The sequence below is a fragment of the Oncorhynchus mykiss genome, chromosome 13 (genome assembly GCF_013265735.2).
Source record: "Oncorhynchus mykiss isolate Arlee chromosome 13, USDA_OmykA_1.1, whole genome shotgun sequence".
Classification (NCBI taxonomy): Eukaryota; Metazoa; Chordata; class Actinopteri; order Salmoniformes; family Salmonidae; genus Oncorhynchus; species Oncorhynchus mykiss.
In genome coordinates this window covers 62162055-62174857 of record NC_048577.1, presented here as the reverse complement: position 1 = coordinate 62174857, position 12803 = coordinate 62162055, and the positions used below count along the sequence as shown (strand labels likewise).

At 43.7% G+C, this 12803-nt stretch overlaps 1 protein-coding gene across 1 annotated transcript; it reads left to right on the top strand.

The window, feature by feature from the left end:
• The first annotated feature begins 307 nt into the window (after positions 1 to 307).
• Positions 308 to 8609, top strand: LOC118938342 (pyrroline-5-carboxylate reductase 1, mitochondrial-like). Its single transcript, XM_036941819.1, has 8 exons — positions 308 to 470; positions 696 to 781; positions 1780 to 1850; positions 2424 to 2603; positions 5581 to 5802; positions 6394 to 6486; positions 7120 to 7283; positions 8074 to 8609. Exons 2-8 carry the CDS (start codon positions 715 to 717, stop codon positions 8237 to 8239), a joined length of 963 nt encoding a protein of 320 aa, XP_036797714.1. The 5' UTR covers positions 308 to 470; positions 696 to 714; the 3' UTR covers positions 8240 to 8609.
• Positions 8610 to 12803: the final 4194 nt, after the last annotated feature.

Sequence of the window (12803 nt, the reverse complement as noted above, 5' to 3'; positions counted from 1 at the left end):
ATAATAGGCCTCTCTGCCTTTTAGGATTAGTGTCCTGAAATAGAGAAGCAAATACCTTGATAGTATATCTTATCACTAACACGTCGATGTGTTACGGCAGTAAATAAAAGGAAGGCGCTTTTATACTTAGGTAATGAATGCTCTTCCGGATTCAGCCACTAGAAGGGCATGATCTGGAACGTAACGTAGAGGTTTCTTCTCCACGCCCACTGTACTTGCAAGGCTGATGCAACTGGCTGTACACAGCTTACAGAACCCACCCATAACTGTACAATAAATGAATGCTGCCACCGTCATTGGTTAGATGTTTAGCGACTCTCTCAGTCTATTGGTCACTTCGCATGTCATTATCATAGTCGGTTCTTGGTGTGGAAATCATGTTAACGCTGTTACAACTGTAACTCTGTTGAACTATATGTTTGGCGGCAACATTGGAAACGGAAACAATTTATACATTCGTCGCAACACCCGTAAGTTTGATTCGTCTGTCAAATATTTAGGCTACTTCGTTGCAGGAAGCTGTCGCCATTGCTTCAACTGTGTCATAACGGCATGTATTGTGATTCCATTTGTTATCAGGAAGTAACTACTGTTTACTGTAAATGCTACATATTCTTTGTTGTTTACACAGGGCGGGTGTAATTGCGTATACCTTTATGTCTCTTGATATTACCAGTGTCCTTTTTTCTTCACAGCAACAACAGAAACTTCAGAATGAGCGTGGGGTTCATCGGAGCGGGTCAGTTGGCCCATGCCTTGGTGAAGGGATTCAGCGCTGCAGGTAACCATCTAAGCATTGTTTTTAATAGCTGGCAGATCCGACCCGCTTGTTTACAGCTGCACTAGGGTCGGACAGCATTCATGTGTATATTAAGACACTGCAGTGCTGGAGCGAGATATGGCTCGGAAAACATACCTCAATCCAGAAACACGTTTTTACTCTGAGTGTTCCAATTATCCCAACTTTTACACAGAGAAGATTGAATGACTGCTCGTTGTTAGCAGTCATTCAATCTTCTCTTTAGAACAGGACAATTTGGAGTACAGCACATTTCTCATCCCTGGATTGAGGTACTATCTCAAGCTGGTTCCACCGTGTCTTAATATACACAGGAATGCTGTCCGACCCTATTGCGGCTGTAAGCAAGCAGGTCATATCTGCTGGCTATGCTTTGAGGAGCATGAGCCATTTAATATTGTCAAATATGAAGTTTGAACCTCCAAATGTTTAGCTGGTCTGATGCTGGTTAAGCTAGTCTAGCTGGTTATGCTGGTTTACCAGCATGGTCTGAAGATGGTTTTGCTGGTGACCAGTCTTCGCTCTGTTTTGGACACTGGTGACCAGCCTTCGCTGTGTTTCAGACACACACCAGCTTATGCTGGTGACCAAGCTGGTCCAGCATGGTCTTGGTCAAGCTGGTCTGACCACGCCGATCCAAGCTTATTATAGTTTTTTTTTTTATATTAATTTTTATTTCTATTAGGTACATTTTTATTTGAAGTTTAGTTTGTTTGTTTTCAGGCCTGATTTGCTAGTTTTTATTTTTGTTTTATTTGTATACAAATATTTCGTTTTTAGATTATACCAGTGTCCGAAACGCAGCCAAGGCTGGCCACCAGTGTCCGAAACGCAGCCAAGGCTGGCCACCAGTGTCCGAAACGCAGCCAAGGCTGGCCACCAGTGTCCGAAACGCAGCCAAGGCTGGCCACCAGTGTCCGAAACACAGCCACCAGGGTTTTCCAGTTGATTTTTTTTTTCCCCCTCTCCCATCCCTGCAGGTGTCATTGCCACACAGAGGATCACTGCCAGCTCCCCAGACACAGATCTTCCCACAGTGTCTGGACTGCGGGTGAGTAGAATGGATCAGTCATTGGGCTGCGGGTGAGTAGAATGGATCAGTCATTGGGCTGCGGGTGAGTAGAATGGATCAGTCATTGGGCTGCGGGTGAGTAGAATGGATCAGTCATTGGGCTGCGGGTGAGTAGAATGGATCAGTCATTGGGCTGCGGGTGAGTAGAATGGATCAGTCATTGGGCTGCGGGTGAGTAGAATGGATCAGTCATTGGGCTGCGGGTGAGTAGAATGGATCAGTCATTGGGCTGCGGGTGAGTAGAATGGATCAGTCATTGGGCTGCGGGTGAGTAGAATGGATCAGTCATTGAGCTGCGGGTGAGTAGAATGGATCAGTCATTGGGCTGCGCTGGATGTTTGTGGGAATAAGTTTCCTCAGTTACAGCATATCTATTACCATCTCGCATCGGCTACACCTAAATGAAATCCCACACACACAAGCCAGATACAGAGAGAAAGAAAGACAGAGCGAGAAAAAGGCACATAATACATTTGTTCATTTCAATTATATTTTAGAAATGCTATCATACTGAGGGGTAACGATCAACACTGTCTGTGCTCTTCTACACAGAAAATGGGTGTCAATCTCACAACCAGCAACAAGGAGGTGGTGAACAAGAGTGACGTTCTGTTTCTGGCTGTCAAACCACACATCATCCCCTTCGTGTTGGATGAGATCGGACCGGACATTGAGGACCGCCACCTCATTGTGTCCTGTGCAGCTGGTGTCACCATCAGCTCCATTGAGAAGGTCAGTTTGGAGTCCAGTGGAAGTCGACTTTAGCTAGAGCTTTCTCTCTCTACTGATTTACAGATCTTTAGAAATGTTTTGCAACAGAAAACGGAAGAGTGACAAAAATACAAAATCAAGATAGATTCAAACTGTGAAATCCAATTAAAGTTGACTTTAGCTAGTGCTTTGTCTCTTGCTTTCTCTCTCAGTACTGAACTACGGATCTGGGTCGTGTTCATTAGCGCACAGAACAGAACGTTTTGCAACGGAACTGAAATGTATATTTCTTATTAAACAAGTATCTCACTGGTTTTCTTACGATTGGTGCCTATTGAACAAGCCCCTGATATGATTGGATAGGTGAAAGCATTCTGATGGAATCCTGCTTTGAAATAACTTGGACCATCCTGTCAAATCAATGAAGCTACAGCCCTCTGCTATAGCCTAACCTGAGGCTTCCAGTAAATTGCATTTCCTTGATTCCTCGTGTTCTCTCTCATCGTCCTCAAAACCCATTGGATGAGGTCAGAAGTCCCTCTCCTCTCCCTGGGAGAATCTCAATTGAAGGAGGAGAGAGGACGCAAGAAATCAATGAAATGCCATTGAGATTCTCTTCCTGCCCCCTCCGTTACTACAGTGCTCTGGTCTCACATAGCCCTAGGACATAGCAACTTCCGGCTGCTACAACATGAATCGCCCTTCCATTCTGTTCCCACTGAAAATACCTCAGCCCTCTGTCCTGATACTGGGAAAGCTGCCACACACTGCAATCTGATGAACAGTCATGCGCTCTCACAAGACACTGACAAATAGAGAATCAGGATAGATTCATACTGTGATATTTGAGGGAACCAGACCACAAAACAGCAAAATCAAGCTTTTTGTAATGCCGGAAAGGTCTTGGTTCAAAACGTTGCACAATAAAACTGGGGAAGCGTTCATCTGTTTGTGGGTATCTTATCTTTCTATATTGTCTTTTACTTTTGTACGCTGCACCTGCAAGTTACTGGATGTGCCTAATACACTATTTCTAAACTAAAATCTACCTTCGATACTGTAGTTCCGTAGCTCAGTGGTATTTGTTGTTAACTTAACCCTGTCTCAGTGACATTTTACATTACATTTTAGTCCGTTAGCAGACACTCTTATCCAGAGCAGTTTCCAGTCAGTGTGCGAGTGGTACGTTAAAAACAACCGTAAGCTGTAATTCTGCAGTAGTAAGTTGAGTTTGAAAAGGTAAAAGAGGAGACTAGACTTCTAGGATCTGGTGGAAGTAAATGTCTTAATGCAGAGCTTTGGGTTACAAGTGGTCATGTGAAAAAGGCCAATAGCAAGGTGGCTGAAAAGGCATGGCTCAAAGGCAAATTATTCTTCTGAATGTCAGCATTATATAGTCATTCTGAATGCTGTATACATGTGCATGCATCATTACAGACTTTGGTTGATATGAACCTGATACAACTTTCATTTGAACATGGTAACAGTGAGACATCTGCTACTTTCGGTACGTAGAGAGAGATTCAGCAGTTTGAGACTGTTCAAGGTTGGATTGTCACGAGATGAGGCCTCTGAGAATTCTGTGTCCTGTGTAATCTGGGGCACAGAGAATGATGGAAAACACTTGCCTACTTTTAGAGCATGTTGAAGTTGTGAGTCATTAGGCAGGTTATTTCTGATATGATTGTAAGCAAAGATGAGTAAGGATATACACTACATGTCCAAATGTATGTGGGCACCTGCTCGTCGAACATCTCATTCCAAAATCACCAGTATTAATATGGAGTTGATTGTCCCCCACAGATTTGTCCATCGGACTGCCAGATGGTGAAGCGTGATGTATCACTCCAGAGAACGCGTCTCCACTGCTCCAGAGTCCAATGGCGGCGAGCTTTAAACCACACTAGTCGACCCTTGCCATTGCGCATGGTGATCTTCGGCTTGTGTGCGTGCGGCTGCTCGGCCATGGAAACCCATTTCATGACGCTCCCGTCGAACAGTTCTTGTGCTGACGTTTCTTCCAGAGGCAGTTTGGAACTCGTTAGTGAGTGTTGCAAACGAGGACAGAGGATTTATACACGCTACTCGCTTCAGCATTCGGTGGTCCCGTTCTATGAGCTTGCGTGGCCTACCACTTTGTGGCTGAGCCGTTGTTGCTCCTAGACATTTCCACTTCACAATAACAGCACTTGCAGTTGACCGGGGCAACACTAGCAGGGCAGAAATGTGACGAACTGACTTGTTGGAAAGGACTGAGCTATTCGGTACGCGCCATTCTACTGCCAATGTTTCTCTGTGATGCTTGTATGGCTGTGTGCTCGACTTTATACACCTGTCAGCAACGGGTGTGGCTGAAATGGCTGAATCCACTCATTTGAAGGGGTGTCCACATACTTGTATCTGGGTTGGCCCCCACACAACTACATATCCAAGTCATTGCAAGTAAAAAAAAAAAAACGTATTGAAAAAGGAAGTTTCCGGACTCCCGTGTGGCGCAGTGGTCTAAGGCACTGCATCGTAGTGCTAGCTGTGCCACCAGAGACTCTGTGTTCGAGCCCAGGCTCTGTCGCAGCCAGCCGCGACCGGGTGGTCCATGGGGCAACGCACAATTGGCCTAGCATTGTCCGGGTTAGGGAGGGTTTGGCTGCACTAGAGACTCCTGTGGCTGACCAGGTTGCTAGGTGTACGGTGTTTCCTCCGACACATTGGTGCAGCTGGCTTCCGGGTTGGATGCGCGCTGTGTTAAGAAGCAGTGCGGCTTGGTTGGGTTGTGTTTTGGAGGACGCATGGCTCTCGACCTTCGCCTCTCCCGAGCCCGTACGGGAGTTGTAGCGATGAGACGACAGTAACTACTAACAAGTGGATACCACAAAATTGGGGAGAAAAAGGGGGTAAAAAAAAGGATGTTTCACTGCAGAGACCGTTTTCATGAAGCGTTCCCTCATGTTTCTATCAACTAATCTTAACTTCAGTGTTATTCTCCCCCTGCCCTTTGCAGAAGCTGCTCCAGTACCGCCCGTTCCCCAAGGTGATGCGATGCATGACCAACACCCCGGTGGTGGTTCGGGAGGGAGCCACGGTCTACGCCACGGGTACCCACGCCGAGCTAGAGGACGGGAGGCTGCTGGAGCAGCTGATGGCCAGTGTGGGCTACTGCACGGAGGTGGAGGAGGACCTGATCGATGCCGTCACCGGACTCAGTGGCAGTGGACCTGCCTATGTGAGTGGTTATGTTATTGTAGTTTCTATTTTACATTTACTATCAAAAAAGCTCTGAAGGCCAAGAGGCCGACATGCTTTAATAAACTGTGATTAAAAGGGATACAGTACGAGCAGGAGTAGTGTGCAGGTTTCTCCTTTCTTTTAAGATACCACATTATACCCACGCACCTGCAACAAGATAACTCTGATGGGCTTTTTTTGAATTGTGCTTTGCATGTCTGCCACTGTAACAGGTGGTTCAGTAAACCCCGCTTGTGGGATGACTGACCTCTCCTGACACCAGAAGACTAGCTCCCCCAAGCTAATGCCTAGGTTAGCCCAGTGGGCTACAACCATACCTTTGGGTTGTAAAGCTATTTTAGCTCATTATTTTCATGATCGACCATGCAAGTAATTGGTTATAAGAACTGGACCTTGCCTAGCTCCTAGGAGAACGCCTACTATGCCTGCTTAAACTACTGGCTGGCTAGTCATTTCTGTTAACTCTTTTCTCTATTGTATAATCTCTAGAGCCCATTTTGAACTGTGTTTTTATACATGTGATGAGTGTGCATATGATAAGTGTGTGTTCGTCTTTGTCTCCCTATAGGCATTTACAGCCGTGGAAGCGCTTGCTGATGGGGGGGTGAAAATGGGTCTGCCCAGGAGGCTGGCTATACGGCTTGGAGCACAGGCCCTGCTGGTGAGAACATCATCTACATGCATTCTCTATGAACGTCTAGCCCTGAATTAGTCTTGGTACCAGTCTCTGTAACATTACACTCCTTGTACACAGTGTCATTTGCCAAAGCGACTGGTCTTTCTTCAAATATGAACATTCTGTCATTAATGAGCTTGAGGAGATCAGAGGATTTGATCCTGATTTGATAACTCCCACAGCTATCTTTGGCAAATGACACAGTACAATGAGGGGAATGTAAATGCTGAACAGAGACTAACAATCAGGCAAGCCCTGAATATAATCTGTCAGAAATCTCTTTTGAGGACTGCTTGTGAATGTTTTCTTTTTTTATTATACATCCGATTTTGATCTGGAAACATCTTGAAAGAAATCTATTGCATCTGAGCAAAAATGTGGAGAGTTCTTCTCTTGAGTTTGACATCTTATAACCATGAGCCTTGCAAATGTTTGCTTGACTGTAGAGTATACCGTATTGAAGCAACCTAGTAACCTCGTCAATGGGTTTGGATCTCTTGGTGTAACAGTTAAGATGTGTTACTGTCGCTCACAGGGACCCGGGTTCCAGTTCCCCGGTCGAGGCTACGCCCAAATTCACCACAGTATGTTCATGTCTCTATTTTGTCTTTCCCATAGGGAGCAGCCAAAATGCTGTTGGACTCGGAGCAGCACCCTGGCCAGCTGAAGGACAACGTTTGCTCCCCAGGGGGCGCCACCATTCACGCCCTGCACGTCATGGAGAGTGGGGGCTTCCGCGCCCTGCTCATCAACGCTGTGGAGGCCTCCTGCATTAGGACCAGGTAGGCTGGGCACCACTTTACAGAGGGACAGTGTCCTGGACTAAAAAGCACTTCCAATGGAAAATCTCCATAGAAAATGCTTTTTAGTCAAGGACTAGGCTAAGTCTGTGTCCTGGAAATTAAACCGGAATGTGCCGATAGAAATCTGCGTGGTAGAGTAGACATGATCCCCTGTCGTGAAGAATAAAGAACCATGTCAAGTCTGTGTTCCATTTCTATCTGCAACATTCAATATGTTGGATCTTTGTGGATAAGCCCTGGCTGGTGGTATGGTGAGGCCAGTAGGTCTCTGGACATAGCATTTAACTAAATGTGGCTTTTTGATATAACCACATAAGACTGATGTAGCACTGTCAGCTAGGCGATGGGTCGGGTTTCCCCAACCCAGATTCAACCAACCTACAAGCACTTTTATTGGAGATTTTCCATTGGGTGTGCTTTTAGTCCAGGACTGGTCTAAATCTGGGTTCAGGGAACCAGACATGTTTTGTGTAAAAATAATAATCATTTGAATGTTTGTGTTTAATGTCTGTATCATAGTGCTCTGTTGTATGGCTGGATGCTATTGTTTAGACAGCAGAGGGTGCTAGATGCATATGTCTGAACTTTTTGTAACTAACAGATAGTAGACACACTCCATGAGCAAAGTCCCATCTCTTTTAAATTATGTGACTCAAACGGGAGTGTCAGTGTGTGAAAATTTGACTTGAGGGTCACTCGGGATAACAGCCTCTGTTAAGAGTAAAAGGTAGTGTACATGTTATATTCTTTCTTTGTTTCTTTCCATCAGGGAGCTCCAGTTCTTGGCTGACCAGGAGAAGATCTCTCCTGCGGCCATCAAGAAGACTACGCTGGACAAGGTTCTGCAGCAGCCAGGGGTGGGAACAGGGGTGGGCGTCCGGACGGGATCTGGGATCAGCCTGTTCAACAGCAGCAACCCCAGGCATAAGAAGTAATTGAACTGAGTGGCTCTGATCACAGAACAGTGGTGAATTCATTAGTGCATTGCAGACCATATCAAAACATTTTGCAACAAAAACAAGTTTCTTAGCGGACAAGTTCAGGTAGTTCCTCCCTGTTTGGGTCTTTTTGCTTCCTAGTGATACGCCCCAGGAAGAGACCCTCAAAAGAATGAAATGCCGCTGAACATATTATTTAAACCCTAAAAGAGGTGTTATGGTTATAGCATGCCAGCTGAGAGGAGGGGCATAAATGGCAGCTTCATAAATGTGATGATAAACTTAAAGCAGCAATAGAGGATGTAGGGTGAAGGGACACTTCTCCTGCTCTCCTTCCATGTTCACTGACTAGAAACATCTGGACAGGTAAAAGCAAGTTCCTAATAGGCATTATGGCTTTCACCTGTCCAGTGTTGTCATATCAGTGCAGATGAAGGAGAAAAGCGGTAGGAGGTGACCGGGGGAAGAAGACGAACATAGACAGTTAAGATGGACCAACATGGTGATGAACAACAGGTCACAATTCCTTTACATTTTAGCCATTAAGCAGATGCTCTTATCCAGAGCGACTTACAGGAGCAATTATGGTCAAGTGCCTTGCTCAAGGGCACGTGAACAGATTTTTCACCTAGTCGGCTCGGGACTCGAACCAGGTATCTATCGGTTACTGTTGGAACGTTCTTAACCTCTAGGTTACCTGCCGCCCACTCCCTTTCAGTAGAAACACAGAGACATGTGGAGTTGGATGTCTTATGTGCTCAGCTATCTATAGCTTCTGTTTCATAGAATGTGTGCCTGCCTATATGTTCCGTTAGACAGATTGTTAGGTCATACATTATGTACAGTCTTACTGGAACTATTTTGGTCTGTTGCTAAACGGCAAAGGTCCCTGTTTTCTATTGTTGTTTATCTCTTCATTTTCTCGCTATTTTCTTTGCTTGATTGAGAGATTATATTACAGCTTTAGTATGTTAATCATTTTAGCCTGACTAAGGGAGGGAAAAACATTGTTTTTCAGTTTGTAGAAGGAGCAACACTGTTTACACACACTTGGAAACCACAACAAAATGGGAATTCTATTGAACTTTTCTTTATCCAGGTTTGTCTTGTTGATGTATATCTTCTTTAAAATAGACTTGTCAAAGATGGTAGCAGTCATTAATGTTACAAAAGTTACACACATATAGAAATCTATCTATACTGAACAAAAATATAAACGGAACATGCAACAATTTCAAAGATATTAGAGTTACAGTTCATATGAGGAAATCATTGGATTATGGATTTTAAACGACTGGGAATACAGATATGCATCTGTTTGACAAAGATGCCTTAATAAAAATGGGCCTCAGGATCTCATGGTATTTTTGTTTGTTCACATTGCCATCGATAAAATGCAATTGTGTTTGTTGTTCGTAGTTTATGCCTACCCATACCATAACCAGGGTCGCCACCATGGGGCACTGTTCACAATGATGACATCAGCAAGCCACTCGCCCACATGAAGCCATACACATGGTCTGCAGTTGTGAGGCAGGTTGGATGTACTGCCAAATTCTCTAAAACGACAGAGAAATTAACATTAAATTCTCTGGCAACAGCTCTGGTGCAGATTCCTGCAGTCAGCATACCAATTTGCAGCTCTCTCAAACTTAACCTCTGTGGCATTGTGTTATGTGACAATTACATGGCCTTTTGTCCCCAGCACAAGGTACACCTGTATAACGATCATGCTGTTTAATCAGCTTCTCTACATGTCACACCTGTCAGGTGGAGGGATTACCTTGGCAAAGGAGAAACGCTCACTAACAGTGATGTAAACAAATATTTGCACAACATTTGAGAGAAATAAGCATTTTTGTGCATATGGAGCATTTCTGTGATTTTATTTTTCAGTTCATGGAACACTTTACATGCTGCTTTTATATTTCTGTTCAGTGTAGATGAATCTCCTTTACAAGATAGACTTGCTACACACAAACACATCTCCTTTGTGTGAGAGACTTGTTCAAGATGGTAGCAATCATTGTTACACATACACAGTAGGTAGACTACAGTATTTTACATAAGACATTTTACGTTCAGTCCTTTTACATATTTGACTGGCATATTACTGTTTACAAGGTGGAAGTGGTACTATTAGGCCTATACAAAGTGAAATGCATGAATATGCTGAACCTGTAAGAGTTTATATATTTTGTGAACAAAATATGTAAAGTCTAGCTAGATCTGTTTTATTAAACGTTATTTCCAAAACTTTCATGATTAATTAAATTATTTAAACTATTTTTCTGTAGCCTGTATGCATATATGGGTGATTTTGCAAATACTGGCCTTTTTGTGTCTCAGGGTTAGATTAAGATAAAATGTTAATTTAGATTTTTTTTCTTCACATCGAGGCTATAACCTAAACTTTTTCTTTCAGCTTTCAATATTTTATTTTATTTTATAAAGCATTTCATGTCTGGAATTCACTGTCTCACACCCAGGCTTTTGACATTCTACTATGCATTACACTACAAAAATATCTAATGCACCTGTTTAAAAAAAAAAGTTAAATAAATGGAAACTATATACAGTGCCTTCGGAAAGTATTCTGACCCCTTTTCCACATTTTGTTACGTTACAGCCTTCTATAATGGATTTAAAAAAAAAAAACATCTCAGCAATCTACACACAATACCCCACAATGACAAAGCGAAAAACAGTTTAGACATTTTTGCAAATAAATAAAATACAGAAATACCTTATTTATGTAGGTATTCAGACCCTGAAATTGAGCTCAGGTGCATCCTGTTTCCATTGATTATCCTTGAGACGGTCCTATAACTTGATTGGAGTCCACCTGTGGTCAATTCAATTGATTGGACATGATTTGGAAAGGTACACACGTGTGTATATATTCCACAGTTGACAGTGCAAGTCAGCAAAAACTAAGCCGTGAGGTTGACGGAATTGTCTGTCGAGTGCTGAGACAGAGTTGTGTTGAGGCACAGATCTGGGGAAGGGTACCAAAACAATTCTGCATCATTGACAGTCCACAAGAACACAGTAGCCTCCATCATCCTTAAAAGGAAAAGGTTTGGAACCACCAAGACTCTTTCTAGAGCTGGCTGCCCAGCCAAACTGAGCAATCGGGGAAAAGGGCCTAGGTCAGGGAGGTGACCAAGAACCCGATTGGTCACTCTGGCAGAGCTCTAGGGTTCCTCTGTGGAGATGCTAGAACCTTCCAGAAGGACAACCATCTCTGCAGCCACTCCTCAGTAAAAGGCACATGACAACCCGCTTGGAGTTTGCCAAAAGGCACCTAAAGACTCTCAGACCATGAGAAACAAGATTCTCTGGTCTGATGAAACCAAGATTTAACTCTTTGGCCTGAGGGCCAAGTGTCACATCTGGAGGAAACCTGGCACCATCCCTACGGCGACGCATGGTGGTGACAGCATCATGCTGCGGGGATTCGGGAATTTCAGCAACACCCGTTGCTAAAAGGTGTATAAAATCGAACACACAGCCATGCAATCTCCATAGACAAACATCGGCAGTAGAATGGCCCGTACTGAGGAGCTCAGTGACCTTCAACTTAGCACTGTCATAGGGTGCCACCTTTTCCATCAAGTCAGTTTGTCAAATTTCTACCCTGCTAGAGCTGCCCCGGTCAACTGTACGTGCTGTTATTATTAAGGGGAAATGTCTAGGAGCAACAATGGCTCAGCCGCGAAGAGGTAGGCCACAAACGCTCACAGAATGGGATCTCCGAGTGCTGAAGCATGTAGCAAGCATAAGATCACCATTTGCAATGCCAAGTGTTGGCTGGAGTGGTGTAAAGCTCACTGCCATTGGACTCTGGAGCAGTGGAAATGCGTTATCTGGAGAGATAAATCACGCTTCACTATTTGACAGTCCGATGAAAGAAATCTGCCCCAATGTAGAGCGCCAACTGTGAAGTTTGGTGGAGGAGGAATAATGGTCTGGGGCTGTTTTTCATGATTTGGGCAAGGCCCCTTAGTTTCAGTGAAGAGAAATCTTAACGCTACAGCGTACAATGACATTCTAGACAATTCTGTGCTTCCAACTTTGCGTCAACATTTTTGGTGAAGGCCCTTTCCTGTAGCAGCATGACAATGCCCCCGTTCACAAAGCGAGGTCCACACAGAAATGGTTTGTTGAGATTGGTGTGTAAGAACTTGACTGGTCTGCACAATACCATGACCTCAACCCCATCGAACACCTTTGGGATGATTTGGAACGAATAGTCTGTACTATATCTTCAATAAAATTAAACATGTACAACTGTGACATTCAAATGTTTAATGGTATTTTAAATCAGTTTTATTTGAAATGTAATTTCCACCACACTGTCATTTAAAAATATATGTATTTAGCCTTTATTTATTACCACAACGCTAAGTCATTACCATCACGGTACATATTTTTGAGGCAAATGTGTATTAAATTACAATTGATATTGTTGACTTTCCCATATGTGAACCTTATATGATAATTCCTAAAATAATCTTAAGAACAATGTGAAGATTTTGATGTGGTAGGTACATGTTTC

Excerpts from the sequence above, each read along its gene's own strand:
- LOC118938342 (XM_036941819.1), top strand. The coding sequence starts at position 715 with ATGAGCGTGGGGTTCATCGGAGCGGGTCAGTTGGCCCATGCCTTGGTG. Across the intron at positions 6,487-7,119 it reads TTGGAGCACAGGCCCTGCTG|GGAGCAGCCAAAATGCTGTT; the intron begins GTGAGAACATCA and ends TCTTTCCCATAG. Across the intron at positions 7,284-8,073 it reads GCCTCCTGCATTAGGACCAG|GGAGCTCCAGTTCTTGGCTG; the intron begins GTAGGCTGGGCA and ends TCTTTCCATCAG.